The sequence below is a fragment of the Miniopterus schreibersii genome (assembly GCF_964146895.1).
Source record: "Miniopterus schreibersii genome assembly, chromosome: 9".
Taxonomy (NCBI): Eukaryota; Metazoa; Chordata; class Mammalia; order Chiroptera; family Miniopteridae; genus Miniopterus; species Miniopterus schreibersii.
Genome location: NC_138118.1, coordinates 30542997 through 30566752, shown reverse-complemented (window position 1 = coordinate 30566752; position 23756 = coordinate 30542997). Strand labels below are relative to the sequence as shown.

Here is a 23756-nt window from a genome sequence, read left to right as displayed (position 1 = left end):
AATATATTTGCCAATTATACATCTGATAAGGGGTTAATCTCTAAAATATATCAAGTACTCATACAACTCAATGAAAGGAAGACAAACAATCCAATTAAAAAGTGGGCAGAGTACCTGCATAGACACTTCTCCAAAGATGACATACAAATGGCCAAGACGCATATGAAAAAAATGCTCAAGGTCACTAATCATCAGAGAGATACAAATTAAAACTATAATGAGATATCACCTCACACCTGTCAGAATGGCTACCATCAACAAATCAAGAACAACAAGTTTTTAAACAAAAATAAAATTAAAACAACAACAACAACAACAAAAACAAGTGTTGGCAAGGACCTGGAGAAAAGGGAACACTAGTCACTGTTAGAGGGAATGCAGACTAGTGCTGCCACTATGGAAAACAGTATGGAGGTTCCTCAAAAAATTAAAAATTGAACTTCCATTTGACCCAGTGATCTCACTCCTAGGAATATATCCTAAGAACCCTTAAACACCAATCAGAAAGAATATATGCACCCCTATGTTCATAGCAGCATTATTTACAATAGTTAAAATCTGGAAACAGCCCAAGTTCCCATCAGTATTTGAGTGAATAAAAATGCTGTGGGACATTTACACCATAGAACACTATGCAGCTGTAAAAAAGAAGGATCTCTTACTTTGACAGCATAGATGGACCTGAGAATATTATCTTAAGCGAGATAAGCCAGTCAGAGAAAGACAAATATCACGTGATCTCACTTATATGTGGAATCTAAGGAACAGAATAAACTGAGGAACAAGATAGGACCACAGACATGGAAGCATGAAACAGACTGACAGATCTCAGAGGGAAGGCAAAGAGAAGTGTAGGAAGAGATTAACCAAAGAACTTATAAGCATAGCCCATGGACACAGACAATAGACAGGGGAAGGCCTGGGGTGTGGTGGGAGATAAGTGGAGAGGGGAAAAGGGGAGAAAATGGGGGACATCTCTAATACTCTCAACAATAAAATATATTAAAAAAAATAGAAGTGAATAAAAATTTAAAATATATGACATATGTTTTGAGATATAGATAATTACTAACACCAATTGAGTACAGTTAAAATATTAGTTTTTTACAGTATTAAGTGACTTTTTTTCTTTAGGAGGAAGGATTAAAATAAATGAGTTATACAAATTTACCTCAGAAGCCAAGGGAAAAAAGTAGAAGTAACTGGATTAAAATACTATAAATTATATAGTTATAATAATGAAAGAGTTCACCAATTTGCATAATGAAATACATAAAAATAAATAATGTTTTTATAACACTATTGGCATAATTACCCAAATATCAAACTAATAACTAGTAGAACCAATGAGAAAGTTCTCCAAAGAAATTGAATAAATGACATAAAAGTCAAGTATTACAATATATCAATAATTTCCCCAAATAAAATATTATACAAAAAACTGTTTTATTAATAGTAACAAAATTCATAAAGTACCTAGGAATAAATCTATTAGTAAATGTGCAATGTATTCATAGATAATATTATAAATTATATTTGAGGGAACAAAAAATAAATAAGAAATATATTGTTCTCATTGATGGAAAGACTAATTTTTTTTTTTTGATTTATTGATGATAGCCATTCTGATATTGTGGTTTTAATTTGCTTTTTCTCTGAATCACTCCTTTTCTCTACCAATCCTATTCCTTTCAAATTTTTCTAATGTTAAAATTCTCAGTTACATAGATCAAGACTATATTAATGTATTTCACTTTAACTAGTTTTTATTTTTATGTATGTGGCCTATTTTTTGTGTGTCTAAATATTTTTTTAAACATCAATTCTCCTCAAATTATTGTACACGTTCAGTTAAATTCCAATACAAATCAAGTTTTTCATAAAACTTGAGAAGCTGATCCTACAATTCATATGGAAGAGCAAAGGGCCAATAGTTACAGAATTTAAAAAACAAGGTAAAAGAACTTGCCCTGATAAAGGCACTTATAATTTCCAAAGATTGAGCACCTGAATTAACCTGAAATATAATTATATTACTTATAAAATTATAAAACACATACGTAAGCAGGGATTTAAGTTTTTTCCCCTTAAGGTTCTTTCTCCTAGGCCTTTGCACCCCGCACTCTCCCTGATCACGGGCTGAAGCAATTAAGGAGTTGGCGCAGCTGTGAACAGTGGGTTAAGATATCACCTTATCGAGACCAAGATGCATTGCCTGTCTGACCTAACAATGAGTCAAGATATCATCTTATCAAGACATCCCAGGCGACCAAGATGAAAAGAATGACTTCTAGGACTGCAGGTAGCTGCATTCTATTTCTAGCCTCAGTTTGCCCCATATAATCCTATCCCTCAGGCCAATCCTTAAGACAGGTTTTGGATGCTTGTATGCTTCCTGTCTTCTTGGTTAGCCAACCTTCTTAATAAATGCCTTATATGATTCAACCCTGCCTCTGTTGAATTTGATACAGTGACAGGCTGCCTGAGCCCCACTAGGGTTTCCCGGTAACAGCCCTACCAATATCAAGGTCTACTATAAATATATACAAATTAAAGCCATGTAGATCTATAAAAAGAGAGAGAGAGAGAGAGAGAGAGAGAGAGAGAGAGACAAACATACCCATAACAATTTGAGAATTGGCACATTATAGATACATATTATAAATCCCCTGTACCCACCTACTCTTTGAGAACCTGGAAACATTTCCTTTAATGCGAGTCCTCTATCACATTCCGTATGAGAAAACAGCAAATTCTTTGCCTCCAGCTACTGGAAGATAATGGGTTGCATCTGAATATATATATATATTATTAATTGCATCTGAATAATGTGTATCTTATTAATACTGAACCTATAAATTTCTTTTTTTTTTTAAGATTTTTAAAAATATATCTTTATTGATTTCAGAGAGAGGAAAGGAGAGGGAGGAGATAGAAACATCAATGATGAGAGTCATTGATCGGCTGCCTCCTGCATGCCCCTGACTGGGGATCGAGCCCGCAACCCGGGCAAGTGCCCTGACAGGGAATCGAACCCCAATCTCCTGGATCCTAGATCGAGGCTCAACTGCTGAGCCACGCCCGGCCGGGCAGAACCTATAAATTTCTCTCTTCTAGGAGTTTAAAACTGAGATCCAGATCATGCTAACCAGTTAACTCTTGGGTATATATAATCAAGATATAAGAATATCATTGGAGAATTCTATTTTAGGAACCGTATGTTGAAGACATTTTCCACCGACAAAAACAAAACAAGGAAGTGAACACAGAAAAAATTTAAAAAGACGGGAAAACATGAAAGCCAAGAAAAATTCCATTTCCAATGGCTTTTCATGTCCTAGCTTCTCTCCCTAGAGATGCCTATTTTCACTTCCAGCCTTGGAATGGCACATTTCCTTATGATATCTTTTTTTCCTTGTTTAAACTACTTTGAGGGATTTTGGTTATTTCAATCAAAGAGCTTTCAGCAATACAGATTGGCTTATCAAATTTTCCTTGGCCTTAGCAATCAAGTAGGATAATGCTCAACTTCATAAAATATCTCAGCCTCTACACCTTCAATGACAGAACAGCTTATAGAGATATGAAACTGATGCCACTGATATTCTTTATAAATGAGCAAAGTGTAGCTATAGAAAGACAGTATTCAGAAACTGTTTCTCTATGTCTTGTGTGGTAAGGTTGGCTTGAAATCAGCAGAGACAGAGCTATAAAGGCTTTTTTAGGGCAGCAAACCTAGCCTTTTGCCATTTATTTAGCATAAATATGTTCTACAGTCTTAAATTATGCCATTCTTTGGATAAGTTTCCAATGAATGTTTTCCTTAAGTAGAAATGAAGGCAATGCACTTCCAATGTCACTCACAGTCTCAGCACTGCACACCTGTAAGAAGTGAGGCCAAATGTACAGGTATTGCAAAGGCCAAAATTAGATGGAGTGACACTGGTTCTGCCTTAAAATGTCCTTGTCTCTTACTGAATATCTTGGACAATTTGTTTATATGTTAGCTTATTATTGCTATTGAAATAATACTGACTTACTTCATGATTGTTAAATGCCAGTAATATGATCTAGTTTCTTTCCAAAAATTATTTTTCTTCTTAAAGATGATTAGCTGAATGTATACTCATAATATGGCTTCCAGTAACTATAATTTTGAGTTACACAGTGGCCTCAATAACTTTTGCAAAAGTTTCTTCTATCTTTTTCCACTTTGTCTATCCTGGATGATGGAATTATCATGTCCTGAACCGTCTGAATAAGCTATAGGCTATAGTATCTGGTTTCACAGTGATATAATTAACTGGCATCAGTAATGCAGATGACTTCTTTCTAATGGATTTTGGCCAGTGTATTTATGAAACGTCCTTACTGGCTGTGGTTTGTTTGGGGTTGTTTTTGTTTGTTTTTATCATTGCCCTCAGTATTACTGACTCTGCAAAAATGTTGCTTTACTCTACCAAGGGCCTAGGCCAGCCAAGGGCTGGTATATCTGTATTATCTGTATTATGTTTTGTAACCCCAAGGACAATAATTCTGTCTGTGAATTGTAGGTGACATTCATATTGAAAGCTGCCTCTTTTATTCATGTGACACAGAGTGATTTATACCTACGGGCTAGGATATTTTCTTGGATTTTAGGCTCACCTTATCATTTTTTATCCAAATCATATTACTTTTGAAAGTAAAAGGAGTGCTATTAATAATTACACTGAGACAGCAAGGATAAATAAGCACTATACCAATCACATAAAATTGTATGTCTTCACCTTCTGTGACTAGAACATTGCTTGTGGTCTGGAAATGAATAAATGTGTATTTTTTGAATTGAGGTTATATGAGTAAATTGAAAGAGCAGGGTATTTTTAGAAACTTTCTTCTTATAAGTGCATTAATAAAGATAGGGTTATCTGTGCAAAAGATATGGTGCATTACATATAATGTACTTATATATTAATATAGTTCCATGAAGCATGCTAATATATTATTGTACAATCCATAAGATAACTTGGCATATCTTATTGAAGAAACAGCATGGTACAATGGTTAAGAAGATCACCTCTGGAGAAAGTCTCCTGGAGTCTGAATCTAGATTTTGCCACTTACTGTCTGTGTGACCTTGAGAAAACTAGCCTTTCTCTATATCTGTTTTTATCTGTAAAATGGAAAGTAATAGTACTTCATTCATGGAGTTGTAAAACTTAAATGAGTTGATTCACATAAAGAGCTTAAAACAGTGCCCAATTTTAGAAACACAAAAGAATCTGCTACAGTCTTGTTATAATAATAATTATAACAATTATAACTACTATTATTATTAAAGATTGACCTCACATGCACAGATCAATAGAGATACAGATGTAGATGTTATACTCAAAGATTCGACTACAACTGGGTTCCTTGCTTATTCATGTGATAAAAAATCAATATATGCTCCTAAATGAAATGCTAATTTAAGGATAGGAATTAGATCAGGTTAAGTCAAAGAATTTGCATGAGAGAAGACAACTGACTTAAGTTGAAACCTATATGCCTGTGTCCAAATATTATTAAAGACTGCAAAATAAATATGGAGGACATTTATGATCTCTTACTTCCTCTCTTCCTATCCAACTTTCAGAGGAGATATATATTTAAAATATTTTCACATATCTCTGAAGGTAGGACTAGATTATCTTTTCTTTCTTTTTTAAAAAAATAAATCTTTATTGATCTTAGAGAGAGGAAAGGAGAGGGAGAGAGAGAGATAGAAACGTCAGTGATGAGAGAGTCATTGATAGAGCCCGCAACCAGGGAATGTGCCCTGACCGGGAATCGAACCCTGATCGCCTGGATCCTAGGTCGACGCTCAACCACTGAGCCATGCCCGGATGGGCTAGATTATCTTTTCTTTAATGCAGAACTGTTTCACTTAAACATGGGGAAAGTTTATGTGCATCATAACAAATGACAATTGCATTTTCCAAAGTTTTAAATTAATTGGGAAGATAACTTAATGTTTAGAAATAAAATATCTATATCATATTTAGAGTCTATGTATAAAAATGACTTAAATGTGTAATATTATCATAAATGATTCATATTAAAATATTGTATAAACTGTATATTAAAAACACCCTACATAGAACTGTTAAAAGTAAATTATGTGTATTTTAAGTGTTTAGAAAGAGAATTTCTAACTTCTTATAGTGGTTTTTAAGTACCATCTCTCTGCTGTTTAATATCATGTTATACAGAGTGTGTCTTTAGTAAATTCTAAATGTTTCCACTCAGAGCCAAGTCAACTGATGCAAAATACTGATGACTTATATAATATAGTAGACATGTATCTGGCTTTTATTTAAGTCTTAAGAGACCAATTGCTGGTACTCTTAAGCTGTTATATGACATGCTACTACATTTCCAGGCCATATACTGCTTTCCTTTTGACTCTCACTAAAAAATAAGCATATCTTTATGTTATTTTAATTTCATATCTAAATATGATAGACTGAGTTTCTTCAAATAAAGGATAAACTTCTTACATATTATATATATCACTACATATTGTTTTGGTTAACTATGTTCACTGCTGTTACTGTTATCAGATGTTGGAATATTGTGTCTGTGTTTATGTGCAAGTATGTATGAGCCTGTGTGCAGATGTGTGTGTGTTTGTGTATGTACATACTCTTATATGTTAATCAAGCAAATGCTTTCTTTTTAAAAAAACACTGACTGCCCAGCTGGCCTGGCTCAGCAGTTGATCATTGACCTATGATCCAGGAGATCAAAGACATATGCCCAGGTTATGGGCTTGATCCCCAGCAGGGGGTGTGCAAGAGGCAGCAGATCAATGACCCTCTCTCATCATTGATGTTTCTATCTCTCTCTCCCTCTCCCTTCCTCTCTCTGAAATCAATAAAAAAATATTACAAAAAAAAAAAAAAACATTAAAAAAAACGCTGACTATTTTTGCTAGTTGTTCTATTTGTTTACCCTAAAAGTTGACCTACAGAACAGGTGTGAAATTGAGAGGTCAGCCATTTTCAAAGGGCAGAGCAGCAGGTGGGAAGATTGAATTTCTTACACTTTATACCTTGTGATGTTTGTTGATTTTTAAGCTACTGGGCTACTTTATCTGAAAACATGTCTTGTTCTATTAATTATCACACTAGCCAGTCAATAAAAATATGTATTATTATTCTTTTCATGTACAATATGAATATTACTTCCTATGAAATCAAATGAAGAGAATGTTTTATGTGCTAGGAAACACTAATAAATATAGAAAATCAATTTAATTGTTAAGAGTAGACTGGGGAGGGGGGGTGAGACAGGGTGGAATGGGCCATTGAGGAGAAAAAGGGACATTTGTAATATTTAAAAAAATAAATAAATTTACTGAGTATAAAAAAAAAAGAGTAATGGAGAGAAAGAATTGTCTCTCTCTTTCCACATCCCAAACCCACCGTACTACTATGTTTTGTCTCCATATTCTCTTTGCATCTTTCTACCTTGTCTTTGGTAGTTTACTAAAACATCCTAGCTTTGTTTTGATTGTTTATTCATTCTAAAATCAGGCCTCAGAGTATCCTGTCCATATTTCAGAAACAGGATAGGAAGGAGACAGCACTGTAATTCAGTTCTAGTCACAAATGTTGACTAAGGATTCCTACAAAACAAACTAGGACTTGTGAGGTATAAAAGGGAAGAAGAAACCATTGTCCTTGTCCTGAACAAGGAGGCAGTCCAGTTAGTCAAATGCCCAATGTAAGTAAGAAAATCAGTGTCCTAAGAGATCTGAAAACAGTGTGATCCTACCACAGTGTGAAATAGTAGGAGATTTCAAAAACATGCAGACTTGAGCTGTACACAGAAAATGTGCAGTGCTAGATAAGGAGAAAGGGGTAAAGACAACTGAAAGTGACCTCTAGACAGAGGGGGCACATGAGCAGTCACAGAGAAATCAGATGAGCATATTCTAGGAACAATGTGACTGGCTTGACTGACAGAAGACTTGAAGCAGAGAGCAGTGGAAATAGCAGCGAATGGTGCAAGTAGGATGATATGAAAGGCAAAGCTGATGCACTGATTCCAACCAAGACCAGTAACTCAATAAGGCATTGAAATATGTTTGCAGAATCATATCTTATAGTCCTCTTAGCCAAATAAAAATAATTTCTCTGTAATCCATTATTGATTTCCTCATTCCCCTCTTTATCATGAATATAAAGAATTGGCTATATTAGAAAAAAGACTTAGAAAATTTTTCTGTAAATTTCCACATAACATATGGTTTTATATTTGAATAATGAAGGTGATATGTATGCATTTAACAAATATAGAAATGATACAAAATAAAAATCCTGAATTTTTAAAGAGTTGTTTAACAAGTTCTTAATACACTACAATAATGACATTTCTTGCAAAATGTGATCATTCAAAGTTAGGCTGAAAATCTAGTGAAAAATTAATTTGCTGTTTTAATGAGTTTCAGTAAAGTTATGGAAACATTGGATTAATGAGAAAATCTATTTTTAAAAGATAAAAACTAAATTATATTGCTATAAATTATTATAAATTGTTTCTGAAAATAGAAGAAATAATTAATTTAATTGAATAAATAAACTTTTTTAGCTGTTTTCTTCATATGGGTGTACAATTGTGGAGATGCTGGAAGAACATGGCCTGTAGTATTTCTTTTGTGCCTTGCTGCAAAATTAGAGTAGATTTTATTCTTTAGTTCTACAAGAATTGGCTAAGACAGAATTTAATAACCAAAGATAGGCCTTATTGCATAATTCAATTTCTATATTCACTCAATAAAAATTTGAAAAAAGGTCAGAGATCCTGATAACAGAAATCAGTAGATGAATTGGCCTTAGAGATAATAGCCCTCCTGCTTGCATCTGTATTGGTTCTCCTGCTAGTTTTTTGGTTTTTGTTTTTTTTGCGTTGTTTTCAGTTTTGATTTATGTATGTGCAAAAAGTGAGCCAAATGAAGACAACAAGCCTGGTGATACAAAATAATATTCATGACTAAAAGAAATGATTCAGAACATAAAATAAATGTTATTGGGAAAAATAAAGTCTTTTATTTCCCTAAATTTGGTGTGTATATTTTAAAATTTTCCAGTTAGCCAGCAGACTGGTTTAAGATGACAAATAAAAAATAACCCTGTTTCTCTCACAAAATTATAACAGAATACATATATTTTTTGAAGTTATTCACTATAAAAATATTGGCACTCAGCAGGGAAACACAATTGCATTAATACAATGTTCTTTAATGTTGAGGAATGAATGTCATATCAATGACTCATTTCTTCTTACATTGAAAATATATTTGGCTTAAAAAGATGTGAACATTTTTCCTTCTTTTTTTTCTGATACATATTTTTACTTCTTTAAATTTATCTTTATTGCTGAAAGTATTACAGATGTCCTTTACTTTCCCCACAATTGATCCCTTCCACCCTGCACCGCCCCCCCCCCCCAGGCCTTCACTACAATTTTGTCTGTGTCTGTGTGTTATGCATATAAGTTCTTTGGTTAATCTCTTCCCAGCCTCTGCCCCCTTCAGTCTGAGATTCATCAGTGTGTTCCATTCTTCCATGTGTCTGGATGTATTTTGTTGTTCAGTTTGTTTTATTCATTAGATTCCACACATAAATTAGATCAGGTGATACTTGTCTTTCTCTGACTGGCTTATTTTGCTTACCATTATACTCTCTAAGTCCCTCCATGCTTTTTCAAAGGTAAGAGATCCTTCTTTTTTACAGCTATACAGATGTGAATTTTTTTTTTTTTTTAATCCTCACCCAAGGATATTTTTTCCATTGCTTTTCAAAGAGAGTGGAAGGGACAGAAAGAGAAATGTCGATGTGAGAGAGACACATTGATTGGTTGCCTCCTGCACAGTCCCCAACCAGGGCCAGGGATCTAGCCTGCAACCAAGGTACATGCCTTTGGCTAGAATCAAACCCAGGACCTTTCAGTCCACAGGAAGATGTTCTAACCACTGAGCCAAACCGGCTAGGGTGGGATGTGAATTTTTAAGATGATTTTACTACCTACACTTCCTAGACTTGCCAATTAATTTTTAGAATTTTGTTTCTAATAGTCAGAAGCCCAGCAAGATAAAAGGTGATGGTTTTATACATCACGTTTCTTACCCATTATGTGAAGCCGGTGTGCAGTGCATTTCCCTTAGCTTATTCTCATGCCACACCTTCTTTTGGCTCTTAACTAATACTTGGGAAGACATGATGAAGGCAGATATGTTTGCAGAGATCATCCTTGCCATGATGGTTAACAATCAAATCTTGAGTAACACAGGCTTTGCCAGTTCTTTCTACTTTTTTTTTTTTAAAAATTATATCTTTATTGATTTCAGAGAGAAGAAAAGAAAAAGAGTCATTGATCGGCTGCCTCTTGCACAACCCTTGCTGGGGATCAAGCCCTTAACCTGGACATGTGCCCTGACTGGGAATCGAACCACTATCTTCTGGATCATGGGTCAATGCTCAACTGCTGAGCCACTCCAACTGGGCAGATCTACTTTTCTTGTTCAACATAGTGATGGGACCAAAACTTGTTATAACAATCTATCTCTCCACCTAGCAATGGTTTTATAAGTTCTTATGATGATTTCATATGCTTCACAAGTAATGTTTGGAAAGTCAGTTAAATCACTAATTTTTTCTTTATTGCATGCAGAAAAATGCAAAATTGAATATTTAAATCCTTTGTCATATTACAAATATGCATGAGAATGTTTAATAAGTTTATGTTAGCAAAAGTGAAATAAAAGAAGTTACATTCTTTTATGTATAAAAGAATAATTACAGCCCATGCACCTGTGTTCATGAAGTAATGTGTTTTTTGCAGTAATAAGAGATGGTATTTTGACTGAAACTCTTAATGATAGAATGAAAAAGCCAAGCTATTAAGAACTGAAGAAATATTAACCTTAATGCCGTTATAATTTAGATTTGTCAACAAGGTTATGAGGACAACAATTTTAGAGATAATATTGTAGGTATTCTACTTGTATTTAACAAAAATGTGCTTTCTCAATCAAATATTTGCCCTAAGTTCTACTTCAAGATGTTTGTATTTATTCAACTAAAAAGTTATAGTTAAGCATTCAATTTCAGTGGGACTTGAGACAAGATGCAATTAGGGGATTTGGAAATAGTTGTGTACCTAACCAAAAATTATGGAAATGATTTACTAACATATGAAAGTCAGTTAAAATGCTTCACTCTAATTTTGTCTTTCCATAAATGCATGTTTCTTAGACATGTGGAATGATATATGCAAGTTTTATTCACTGGATTTACCCTTACAGGTAAATAAGCAACTTTTTTCTCTCTTAAGATCAATGCTATATGCTCTATGAAAAAAGTTCTTATGGAAAAAAAATCACCTAAGTGTGCGCCCTCAATGTAACTCTTTTAGATACTCTTGGCCAAGTCAAAAGTGTCAAACTACATACCTATGCTTCCTCTCTGAGGACTAGACTTTCAGGGCAACAAAGAGAGTGCTCTGCCATAGAACAGAGCACAGGGTTTTTTTTATATAGTAGTCATTCAGCAAATGCTTGTTTAAATCAATTGTATAAAAATCTTTGCATTACTCTTATGCATGACTAAAATGACTAGTTCCACTATTTCACAGACTTAGACATAGATAATAACAGCCAAAATCACTGCTATACTGTATATTCATTTCTCCCTCAGTAGATTTCCATATCTATTTTCCTAGTTTAAATGTTGAGTTATTATCCAACAACTTGATAATTATATAATAAATATCACCAATGATTAGTTGTTTGTTATCTAAATTCACCTTGAGAAATAATTCATTGTCTCATAGTGAGATTAAAAATTTGTTTGAGAACAAAAAATACTAGTTCTATACAAATAGAATAATAGTTCATTTGGAAGTATTTTAAAATTATTAATATTATTTAAAGCTTTATAGGTACAAATTCATTGTAAAGTAATGCTTGTAGAACTTTTAAATTTTCAACTCTGAATAATAGTTGACATTGAAATTGTTCAACTATGTTACACAGTCTCCCTTTATTAGAGAAAACTGCTTGAAAACAGGCCACCCACAACATTTTATAGAATTGAAGTTTGTCCCCAAATTGTTTCAGTTTTTCTCAGGTTTGGCTTATGAATGCCCTGACTTTGTAGGTATAAAGGAGGTGAAAGGTATGTGTGTGTGTATAAAGTATTATTTAAGTAAGTAACGTGTTTCTTCAATTTAAGTGTACATATTTTAATGTACATGTACATTCTTAAAAATCTTAAATTGAAAGATTTGATCTATCAAAATGTGATAATAAATGATACAGTGGAAAATGTAAATGGTCAATTCTGAAAAAACAATAAAAGTCTTCTGCCGTTGTCCATGTTTTATCCATTTTTTAAAACCATAGAGGGAAAAATATTCTTGGGGGGGAAAAAATGAATTTTTATTGCAAAAGTAATGAATGCAAGAAGTGGCACTTGAAGTAGTGAAGAGACGTGAAGCATTGCAGCTTCATAGCCTGCTAAGGAGCAACAGCTGTATTTAATTTCAACTTGACGTGCTTCAGATCTCATATTCATATAGATATTTAATGATCCAAACATAATGGTCCTATATAGAATAATTACTTATATGAAGAAGCAAACTTCATACGCATTCCTTTTTAAATGATCCTTTAAGAGGAAAAACTGCACTGGCTCTCTGAACAATGAATAGTCTTTTTCACCAACCACAATGTTTAGGGCTAAATAGTTTATCTTTGAAGAGAGGATAATAATAGTGCTGAGGCTACTTCTTTCTGACAGACTCTTTTTGTCTACCCCCTTTCCAAGATAGCCAGTACAATGAAAAAAGATAGAATGCCAAGCCGATCATTAAGTCATACTGGTAGATGGTTACAAGAAATATCAGAAACAAAAGGAAATAAGGTATTTTTGAGTTGGTGTATTTCAAAAGCAGAGATTCATTGCTTTGAGCTTGACTTTCATGGGCAGGGAGATTAGCAGAAGCAGAGCTCTCAGATTCCTTGTCACCTGAAAAACATGGTGATTGTCCAGAGTTTAGTAATCCTTCATTTTTATGCCATGCTTTTTCTATGTTTTCAACAGCTTCAGTGATTAAAATTGTTGGCCCTAAACACTTTTTCACATTGCTTTCTCCTTGCTGAAAAATCTGACCTATATGTCTTTCTCTTCTACTAACTGATCTCACTATTCCTGAACTTTTGGAAACTTCTTCAGTTGTATCCCCAGGATGTAGGTATTTCTCAATACCCTGGATTTCACTTGCTGGATTACAATTATATTCTGATTGGAGAGACATGGTAGTAACTGTATTATCTACAGCAATTGCCTGTTCATGAGATGACACTGAAGTTTTAGCATGGTGATTGGAAACATGAGAGCCATTCTCAGACACTTTATTAGTGTCTGAGTTTAAAGCAGAATGAATAATGGCACCTATATCCATTTCCTTTGATAATTCTTGGACCTGCCCATGATCTCTATTTTCTGGAAATATTTTTTTGTCTTTTGGTAACATTCCCAAATGCAAATTCAGTTTTGAGGCTGTTTTTTGATTGCTTCTAATGACCCATAAGGGTTCTTCTACAGATGTTATATTTCCAGTGCCAAGTTTCTTCCTGTCATGTGTCTTCGCAGGATTGTACTTAGATATGGTTTCTTCACTCTCAATTTCATCTACATGTGCTTTATAGATACCTAAATGTGATTGTTTTTCAAAATCATTATCATAGATTACACCTACTGTATCTCCTTGACAAAAGGTATAATGTGAATCATCATTTCTCCCTTGATGTGGATCAAACGCTGTTTCCTTTACTTCAATGGGCCTGCCACTTTGTGCTGTCTCTTGAGGTAGCTGAGCAATCATTGCTTTTTCTCTGGCACACATGCTTTCTAGAGTACTTTCTGATATTGTCTTAATTATATAAGCTGTACCTGCTTCTACTTTTTCAGTAATATCATGATCAGCTAGAGAAGATGGTTCATAGCTCACTGTTTCTTGGCAGGTAAACAATTTTTCTGTAGGAGTAGCAGTAAAACTCCTTGTATTATCTCTTCTTTCCCACATGTCTTCACAATCTGCATGTTCTTTGATCTGCTGGACTGTATTTGTTTTACTCTCTCTTGCTTTTCCCTGACTTTCCAGAAAATTCCATAGTTGTTTTTGCTGTTTGTTCTTATTCAGATATTCAGGATTAATACTACCTAAATTTTCTTCTTCAACTTGGAAAAGGTGATCATTCCTCAAAATATTTCCATTTCTGGGTGAACAAACTTGACCAGGTGTCTCTCCTGAAGTAGTGCCTTTACTAGTCGAGAGATCAAGCTCTTTGGTTGTTAACACAGCTTTATTCCATCTTAGGTTTCTTCTTGGTGATTGAAACAAATCTGCTCTGATTGCCTGGTTGGGAGTTGTGTCTTTACTCTGCAGAACAGTTAGCCCTCTGCTACTAGCTCCAATCTCTTTCACATTTATTTCAGAGAGGCTTATCTTCTCTTGGTCATGTAAGATTGATTGAAAATTTTTGCTTTGTTCTTCGTTAACACCTAGATGTATTCTTTGCTCCTCACTCTTACCATTCCCATAACCTTTCTTGGAAGTTCCTTTTTCTATTGATTCTTCCAAATGGAAATCTGAATGGAAATCTCTTCTTAAACATTCCCAATCTTTCATTTTAATTTTCATAGCTGCTCCCTCATCCTTTTTAGTAAGGTTATCTCTCATTAGTTGATCTGAGGAGCAACAAGATATTTGTACTCTGCTTCTCTTTTCAGCTGGATTAGCATCATCATCCAATACTTCTTTGTTGCTAACATGTAATTGCACTAATTCATCACTACCAGTATTTTCCAATGATGGCTTGATTTTTCTCATATCTGAAGTAATTTCCTCTGAAGGTTGATGACTACACTCATTTCCTGAGAAATATTTTTCATTGCAATAAAAATCTCTCTTTAAGGAGCTTTCTGCTGATGAACTTGGAGACAAAGTCTTTTTAAGCAAGTCGGTGTACTCTTCATCATGAATATGTTTCTTCTCTAACACCTCAGCTTTATTTGGAAAATTGATTGGATCTGTTGAAAATGTATTCTTTTCATCTCTGGAAGCAGTGCTTCTTATTAAGCCTTGATTTATCTTAAGGAATAAAAACAAGAAATAATGACCAAGTGATTTTAAATATACAAAATGAATAAGATAGTTTTCATTAATTTGCCTACTAATTATCTGGTAGACTTCCTTGGTTCATTTCATTTGTGGATTTAGTACAAATTCTGGAAGCTATGTGTTTTAAGGGAATCTTGTAGGCTATGACTTAGGAAAGATATTAATAAGAAAAGGGGCCAAAATTAATCATTCTTCTTCCCAAATATCACATTGTATTATTCAACTATTCTTGCTTGTCATTGCACTTTCTCCTAGCTTAGGATATACACATTGATAGCTCCATGCTAATCAATTAGAGAGCAGCTCCCTGGGTGCCCTTTGCTGCATTCACACTTGCTGTAGATGCCCCTATTACAGTTTCTCTTATTAATATGTTTTCTGCAAAGCCTCTCCAAACTATTAATAGCAAAACGTCACTCAAAGAAAAGTGAAGGAGTTAATGTCTCTGCAAATTCTGTTTTAATGACCCTCTGCCAACTGGTACTCAAATGTATTTGAGCTCTTCAGTGATGCCAACTGTCAGGGTTTAACAGTGAGATGCCTGTGTGTTTTTTTTCTCCTCATAACTGACATTTGCATGATCTCAATAATTATATGCAAATCTTACATTTTCCCCTTCTTCTCACATAAGGCTCATGTTACTTGTCAACTGCACAGCTGTCTTTTAAGCCAATGCCTGTGGGTTCCACAGATTTGGTTGTATTTCCATCTATTATAGAACTTCATTGTTTTATGCATTAATGTCAGCATGGAGCAAATTAGCTTCTAAATTAGAGCTCCCTGTTCATTTATTGGACATTCAATCTCAGTAATTTCTAAACAAACTTTTATATTTGAGCCTGCTCATTGTAATGAGATGTATCGGTGAAGTATGTGATTTTTTTTAGGGCCCTTTCATTATATACTGTTGTTTGAAAAAAAAAACAAGAATGTTAACTTTCAGCTGCTGAGAATTCTCACAGTGGGCGACAACTTTGTAGCTTCTTAAAGTTAGAGCAAAGTAAACTGCATACTTTAGTGATGCAGCTTCCATATCACTATAAAAAAAGGAGAATGTGTGGGGAAAAAGATGAGATCTATTTCCTTTCTGTTTCAGCCCTGACACTTGAGAAGGTAAATTTTAATCTTAGATGATTATGAATCTCTGTATTCTAATGACAAGAGCTCCAACCAAACACTGTAAAAGATAAATTACATTACGTGATTCATTTCTCCTATTTCTTCCTTTGTAATAAAAATGCTATCTAAAACATCCTCTCAAAATTCCAAATTGATTGAATGTTCACCAAGTGTGAAATTTATAACAAATTTAATACTAAATTTTACAGTACTGCCCTTGCTTCCTGTTTAAAAATATGGCAAAGGATATTTTCTCTTTATTTTGTAATTGAATACTTTCCAGTAATATAGAACATTGAGATTCTCATAATGATGTAAGAAAGAAAAAAAGATGTTGCTAAATGCAATACTTGTAGTTCAGAACAGAACCCTAACAATCATCTAATCCAGCCCTCTCATTTTACAGATGAGTTTATGCTAAGTCTACACTTGACACAAAGATTAGAAATGCATATCAGAATAGTGCTACCTCTTCTGTAATTCCTACAAACTATTACTCAGAGCTGCTGGTAAATGGATAAAGTGAATGTTACTAATTTACCACTGCAGAAAGTAGAAGCAGCATACTGAAATCAAAGTGCCTTGACCAAGCTAGAGATGCAAGGACAGAATAATCTGTGCTTTCACATTTGCAAATTACATTAGTTGAAGCTATCAAAAGGCCAGCATTGCAGCATATTTGAAGCATAAATGGATACATCTTTTCTAATAATGTGGCAACCAGAGCACTTACCTTCAGCTTTAATTCTTTTTCATCATGTTCATCATGGATCCTGTTTACATCTTTTACATTTTGAATACCAGTTTCCAAGTCTTCCTTCTCCTCATGAGAACAAACAATTATTGGGATATGAGTATCTGAAAAGTTAATATAATTGTACCCATGTAAGATTGTTATAATTGTAAGCTTTAATAAAAGTGACAGATTTGGTATAAAAATTAAATAAGATTACCTGTAATCTTTGAATTCTCAAAGTTTTTCTCGTATGACGTTACTGATGATTCTTCTTTACTGTTAAATTTTAAAAAAAAAGTTATGCATTTTTCTTGGAAATATCTTCTAAGTATTTTTATAAAGGGAGGATTTTAAACCAATATCAAGCCAAATACATATTATATAAACTTTCATATTATTTTTCACTTTGTACATTTTTCAAGTAAAATTGATCTCTCAGAATGATATAAATGTATATAGTAGTTGTAGAAAAATTTGAAAGTAATATACACAATGCCATATTTCTAATGAAGAATATGTTGCTCATATTAAAAGTTATATAACAAAAATAAAAATGAATGTAAATGTAGATTATTCCATAATCATGAATTTAATGTTTGCAAGTGAGAACATTTTTCTCTTAGTTTAAATGATAAAGTTTTATGAACTGACAGTTCATTTGTGGTCATGGAAATTGCCTTCTAACATCCCAATTATTAATTTTTTGTGTTCTATCTTAATCAAAATTCAGTCGGATTGATATAACATTAGATCTTTCCAGAAAAGGAGAAAAAAATCCCCAAACTTACTAAAAACTGAAAGGCAGCTAAATTTATACTCAGTTAAAAGACTTTATGTGTGTATTACCACAGGCAAATTTTATAATCAAGACTTCAGATTGCTCATATAAAAACATATATTTTCTTTCTTTAAAATGATTCATTGAACACTCCCTTTTCTATTGTATTCTGCATACTGATTGAGAAAGATAACTACCTTTTACTTTCTAATGTAATCTGTTTGTAGATGTTTTTGTGGAATCATTAAATTTAAATTTGTCTATGACACTCAGCAAAACAAATAAACAAACAAAAGCTTTAGTGAAAAAGGCCACTCTGTGTAGTTATATCACAAGTCAATTTATCAGATTTTCTTGTTCTGTTTCAGCTGAACCTGCAATAAAAGAAATCCAGAGAGTTGGTAATAGCTGATAAATGTGTGTAATAAAGTCCATTTTTCAATGGACAATGTTGATTCAAATCCCAGGAAGCCTAATCTTATTTCAACAAATAATGAGAAAATTGCAATTTTTTTCATTCAAACTAAGGAAGGAATTCAGTATTATTTGAATTTATGATGCTTCATTTTAATTTAACTTAAAACATTTGGTAGCTCCCAGTGGGTCCATGAAAGAAAATAATGTTTCTATAAAAATAATTTAATTAGAAAAATGTAGAATTTACAAAATTGATATTTATATAATCTATAAATCTATATTGTTTAATGAAACTAATAACTATGTAAAGGCCCATTTTTGTGGAATATTATTGCAAGCTGACACACTTTTCCTTCTCCATATACATAACATTACTTAATTTTTCCAGCTTCCACTTTATTCCCATAACAATTCAGAAAAAAATTCATTTGTAGAAGAAAAATAATAGTTATTTAAAGCCTTTTGGTTTTGCCTAACCAAAATGCTATAAATTCTTTTTTTTTTTAACTCAATTCTCTAAAATATCTCAATTTTTAAAAAATGATTGAATAAAAAAGAAAAGGCCCTGCTCTTAACTCCTTTTGGGAATAAATAATTAGGTACCAAACTATGTATTTATTATACTGATGTCTTATAAAAACATGTAAATACATATATATATATAGGAGAAGTATTAGATTCAGTGATAAATACAAGAAAGAAAAGCTGAAATAGATGAAATTTAAGAATATGAAATGTCTATTAAAAAAACTAATGGAAGATGTGTAGTAAGACTCCCAACTAATAAAATTGTATCTAGACCTAGAAAAATTGAGAAATATACCATGTTCATAGATAGGAAAAAGGTATTACGAAGATAATCTCTCCCAAATTGATCTACTTTCAATTATATTCTAATAAAAATTCCAGTAGAGTTTTTCACTAAATTTGAAAATATTATTCTAAAGTAAGTAAGTATGGGGCTAAAGATAGCTGGAATATTTCCAAGAAATAGCAGGAAGGAGGAATCTGCTGTACCTGATTTTAAGAATTTTTATGAAGATTTAGTTAAGACAGTTACACAGAGACACATGAGGATTGAGAAACTTAGTGACAGATCACACATATCAAATTTTGGTATATGACAAACAGTATGACAGACAACAGGGAAATGAGGGACATTTTAGTAAATGGATATAGGGAAGATGCTACTTTTACAGGAAAAGAAGAAATTAGAAAAACATATATTCAAAAATCAACTCAAGCCCAGCTGACGTGGCAGTGGTTGAACATCGACCTATGATCTAGGAGATCGAGGTTTGATTCCCAGTCAGTGCACATGCCTGGGTTGTGGGCTGGATCTCCAGCAGGTAGTGTGCAGGAGGCAGCCCATCAATGACCCTCTCTCATCATTGATGTTTCTCTCTCTCTCTCCCTCTCCCTTCCTCTCTCTGAAATCAATAAAATATATTTTTTAAAAAATCAGCTCAAGATCAATTATGACCTTAAATGTCAAAAACCTTGAAATTGTTAGTAGAAAATATATGTAAATATCTTTCAGATTTTAAAATGAATTGTCAGTTTAACTTTCTCAAAATTTAAAACTTGTGCATTAAAAGATATCTTCTTTCCAGGTGGTGTTTCAGAATTCTTAGGATATATTCTTGGAAGTGGGATCACAGGGTCAAATAACAGTTCCATTTTTAAATTTTTGAAGGGACTCCAGTGTTTTCCATAGTGGTTGCACCAGCCTGCATTCCCATCAGCAGTATACTTGGTTCCTTTTTCTCCACAACTTCGCCAGTAGTTATTTGTTGATTTGTTGATCGTAGCCATTCTGGCAGGAGTGAAGTATGTCTCTTGGTCATTTGTATATCATCTTTGGAGAAGTGTCTATATAGGTCTTTTCATTTTTTAATTGCTTTGTTTGTCTTCCTTTTGTTGAGTTGTGTGAGTTCCTTATATATTTTGGAAATTCATCACTTATTGGATGTATCATTAGCAAATATGTTCTCCCATACAGTGGGTTCCCTTTCCATTTTGATGATGATTTCTTTTGCTGTACAGAAGCTTTTAATTTTGATGTAGTCTCATTTATTTTTTCCTTTATTTCCCTTGCACTAAGAGATGTATCAGTGAAAATTCTGCTATGAGAGATGTCTGTGATTGTGCTGCCTACATTTTCTTCTAGTATTTTTATGGTTTCACTATTTACATTTAAGTATTTTATCCATTTTGAGTTTATTCTTGTGCATGGTGTAAGTTGGTGGTCTAGTTTCATTTTTTTGCTTGTACCTGTCCAATTTTCCCAACACTATTTATTGAAAAGACTGTCTTTACTCCATTGTATGCTCTTGTCTGCTTTGTCAAATATTAATTGAGCATCCTGAAACACCACCCAGAAAGAATATATGCATCGCTATGTTCATAGCAGCACAATTTACAATAAGCTAGAATCTGGAAACAGCCCAAATGCCCATAAGTAGATGAGTGATTTAAAGAGGTGTGTGGTACATTTACACAATGGAATACTATGCAGTTATTAAAAAGAAAGACCTCTTACCTTTAGAGACATCACAGAAAGACTTGGAAAGTATATGCTAAGCAAAATAAGCCAGTCAGAGAAAGACAAGTATCACATAATCTCACTCATATATGTAATCTAATGAACAAAATAAACTGGCAAATAAAATATATCCAAAGACATGGAAGCTTGGAAAAGACTGACAGATCTCAGAGGGAAGGAGGGGGAACAGATTAACCAAAGAACTTTTATGCATATATGCATAAACCATAGACACAGACAATAGTGCAGTGAAGGCCTGGGGTAGAGGTGGGAACCAAGTGGAAGGGAGCAATAGGGATTAATAAAAGGACATCTGTAATACTTCAACAATAAAAATAAATTTAAAAAATATATCTTTATAATGAAAAAATATAAATTACAAACTGGGAGAAGATGCTTGCATTGCTCAAAGACAACACAAATAAGTATTAAAATATTTAAAGAACTCCTACAGATCAATAAGAAAACACATAGACTTCAATAGAATCAGAGGAAAGGGGTAAACATTTCACAGATGATAAAATACACTTAGTGAATAAGTACATAAAGGGATGGTCAACATTATTAAGGAACAGAGAAATAAAAATCAAGACCTAAGGAAGCACCCTTTTATGCCACTTAATTGATAAAAATTGCTATCAACAACATAAACTTGAACCAACCCAAATACCTATCAAGTGAGTAGATATAAAACTATGCTATATCACAAAACAAATATTGTATACCACTCAATGATAATAAACCACAGAGAACTACAACAATATAAATAAATGTTACCAAAATATTTTAAGTGAACTGTTCCAAACATCAGGTGATGTTCTTTTATTATCTAAATGAAAAATACCTAAAATAATTTAAATATATGTACCTATGAACACATAGAATATAATAAAAAGTTATATAAACAAGAAAGCTTGATTTTTCAAGATATGGTTTCATCAGGTATGGCAAGTTAGGGGACACAAGTTAGGAAAGGAAATGGTTAGTCAATTACTGTTTTGAGTGGTCATTTTGAAGGTGCTTATTACATTATTTATAATATCTAAATCATTAAATTCTAGTTTTAGATAATTAGTTAAAATGAATTGGCTTCTCTCTGGTGTAGATTAAAAGATAGTTATAAATAAAATCTCATTCTGAAATTCAAAATATTCATCATATGACCAATTACATCTAAAGAGTATAATTAAAACAACTTTAGAAAACTTGAGGCAAAAGATAAACTTGATGGTTGATGATAATAGGACCCAGGTTGATATACAATTGTGATATAAAATTAATGTATTATTAAATGCTTCTAGTCTTCACTTTATGTTTTCTGAGTCCTTTTTGAGTTTCTTTACCTGTATTCCAAGGGCTAACACAGTGCCTGACACATAATAGTGCCATAACAAATGTTGCTGAATAAATGCACAGCACCCTTTCTACTTTTCCCTTCTTTCCACCTCTTGTGAAGTGGAAAGGATATTATCATAACATTGTTCTTCTCTTCCTTTCTTATTAAAATTTAATTTCAGAAAAGGTTCCATAAAATATATTAAATTATGCATATTTTTGTATGTCTTGTAAAACTTCAAATATCACCCTTTCCAAAGTTCAGGACACCAATTTTAATTAATTAAATAATTAAACCAAATAATTCAAATAATTAAACCAAATTTTAAAATCTAATATAAATTTAGAAATTAAAAAGTCAATAATGTCAACATTATATCAATTTTAACAAAAAACTTAAAAAAAGTATGTACTTTGTGAAGAAACAGTTAATTTCCAGCGAACCTTAAATCATATAAGTAGTCACTTGGATTTTTTAATCATAAAAAGGGTCATTTATTCTTCTAATAAATATCTTGAATACCCACTATGTGCCTTAAATTGTAATAAGCACTTGGGAAATCACACATGTAAACTCTATAGCCTCTTACCTCAAAGGAGCTATAATATAACGATGGAAAAACACATCAGTAGGCAATTGTTATGGTAAATGATAACTATTATAATAAATAATGCGATATGATAGATATTCTCTTAGTAAAAAAGAGAGTACAGAAATGAGGAGAGCACTCCCTTGGGGGCAATCAGAGAATTTTTCACAAGGAGAACAACATTCTGAGTTAAATTTTAGGGAAAGTAGAACTTCCACAATTAGAAAAGAATGGCAAGGTAATTCTAATCAGAGAGAATAACAAGTGGACAAAGATTTAAAGGTAAGAATGCCCCCTGAAAGAGATACACATCAGGAACAATGAGAAGTTCAGAGTTTTGGACTGTGTTTTGGGATAAGAATGCCAAGGAACAGAACTAAAGGTAGTTCCAGCCAGGTATAAAGATCTCAGCATGCCACACAAAGTGGGGCTGAGTTCTTTATACACTTTATAATCAGTTTTGGGGAGTGGGGGTGAGGAGTTAAATGGGAAAGAGACATGGTTAGATTTACACTTACAGACCAATCTTTGGAAGTAGATTTAGAAAGCCTCGAGGGAATGAGCCACAATATAACAGGAAGACTAGTCAAGAGGTTCCTGCAATATTTCAGGCACAAAATGATGAGGATTAAAGGTGACAGCAATGAGGAAAGAGAAGAGGAATAAAATTTAAGTTACAACTTTTGATGTAGGATTGATAGGGCAGAAGGACACATAATAGAAATAGAATCAGAGTTATTTAATAGCTACTCACTATAAAGGAGAGATTTTCTTATAGACCCTGGGAAACTGAAGGACATGTTACAAGAAAGTGAACAGGCCCTGAAGATAACGCAGCCCAGAGCTCAGATCAAGGACAGAACCTATCTGAAGGGAGACAGTGTTCTGGGCTAATCTTTGCAGTGCTCCAGGGCTGATCTTTGCAAGGACAATGAAAGAAGGCAGACCCTAGGAACTCAATAACTTTAGGTTTTTTCCCCCATCCACTAACCTGAATATAATCAGCGAACTGGTGAGGGA

At 33.2% G+C, this 23756-nt stretch overlaps 1 protein-coding gene across 1 annotated transcript in view; it reads right to left on the bottom strand.

The window, feature by feature from the left end:
* Positions 1–9055: 9055 nt before the first annotated feature.
* PPP1R3A (protein phosphatase 1 regulatory subunit 3A) overlaps positions 9056–23756 on the bottom strand; it is a 68744-nt gene continuing 54043 nt past the window's right edge. Inside the window, exons 2-4 of the mRNA XM_081147921.1 lie at positions 17289–17347; positions 17069–17193; positions 9056–15186 (exon numbers count right to left, since the gene is read on the bottom strand). Of these exons, the coding sequence (XP_081004047.1) occupies positions 12814–15186; positions 17069–17193; positions 17289–17347 (2557 nt within the window). The 3' untranslated portion in view covers positions 9056–12813. The remainder of the gene's footprint in view (positions 15187–17068; positions 17194–17288; positions 17348–23756) is intronic.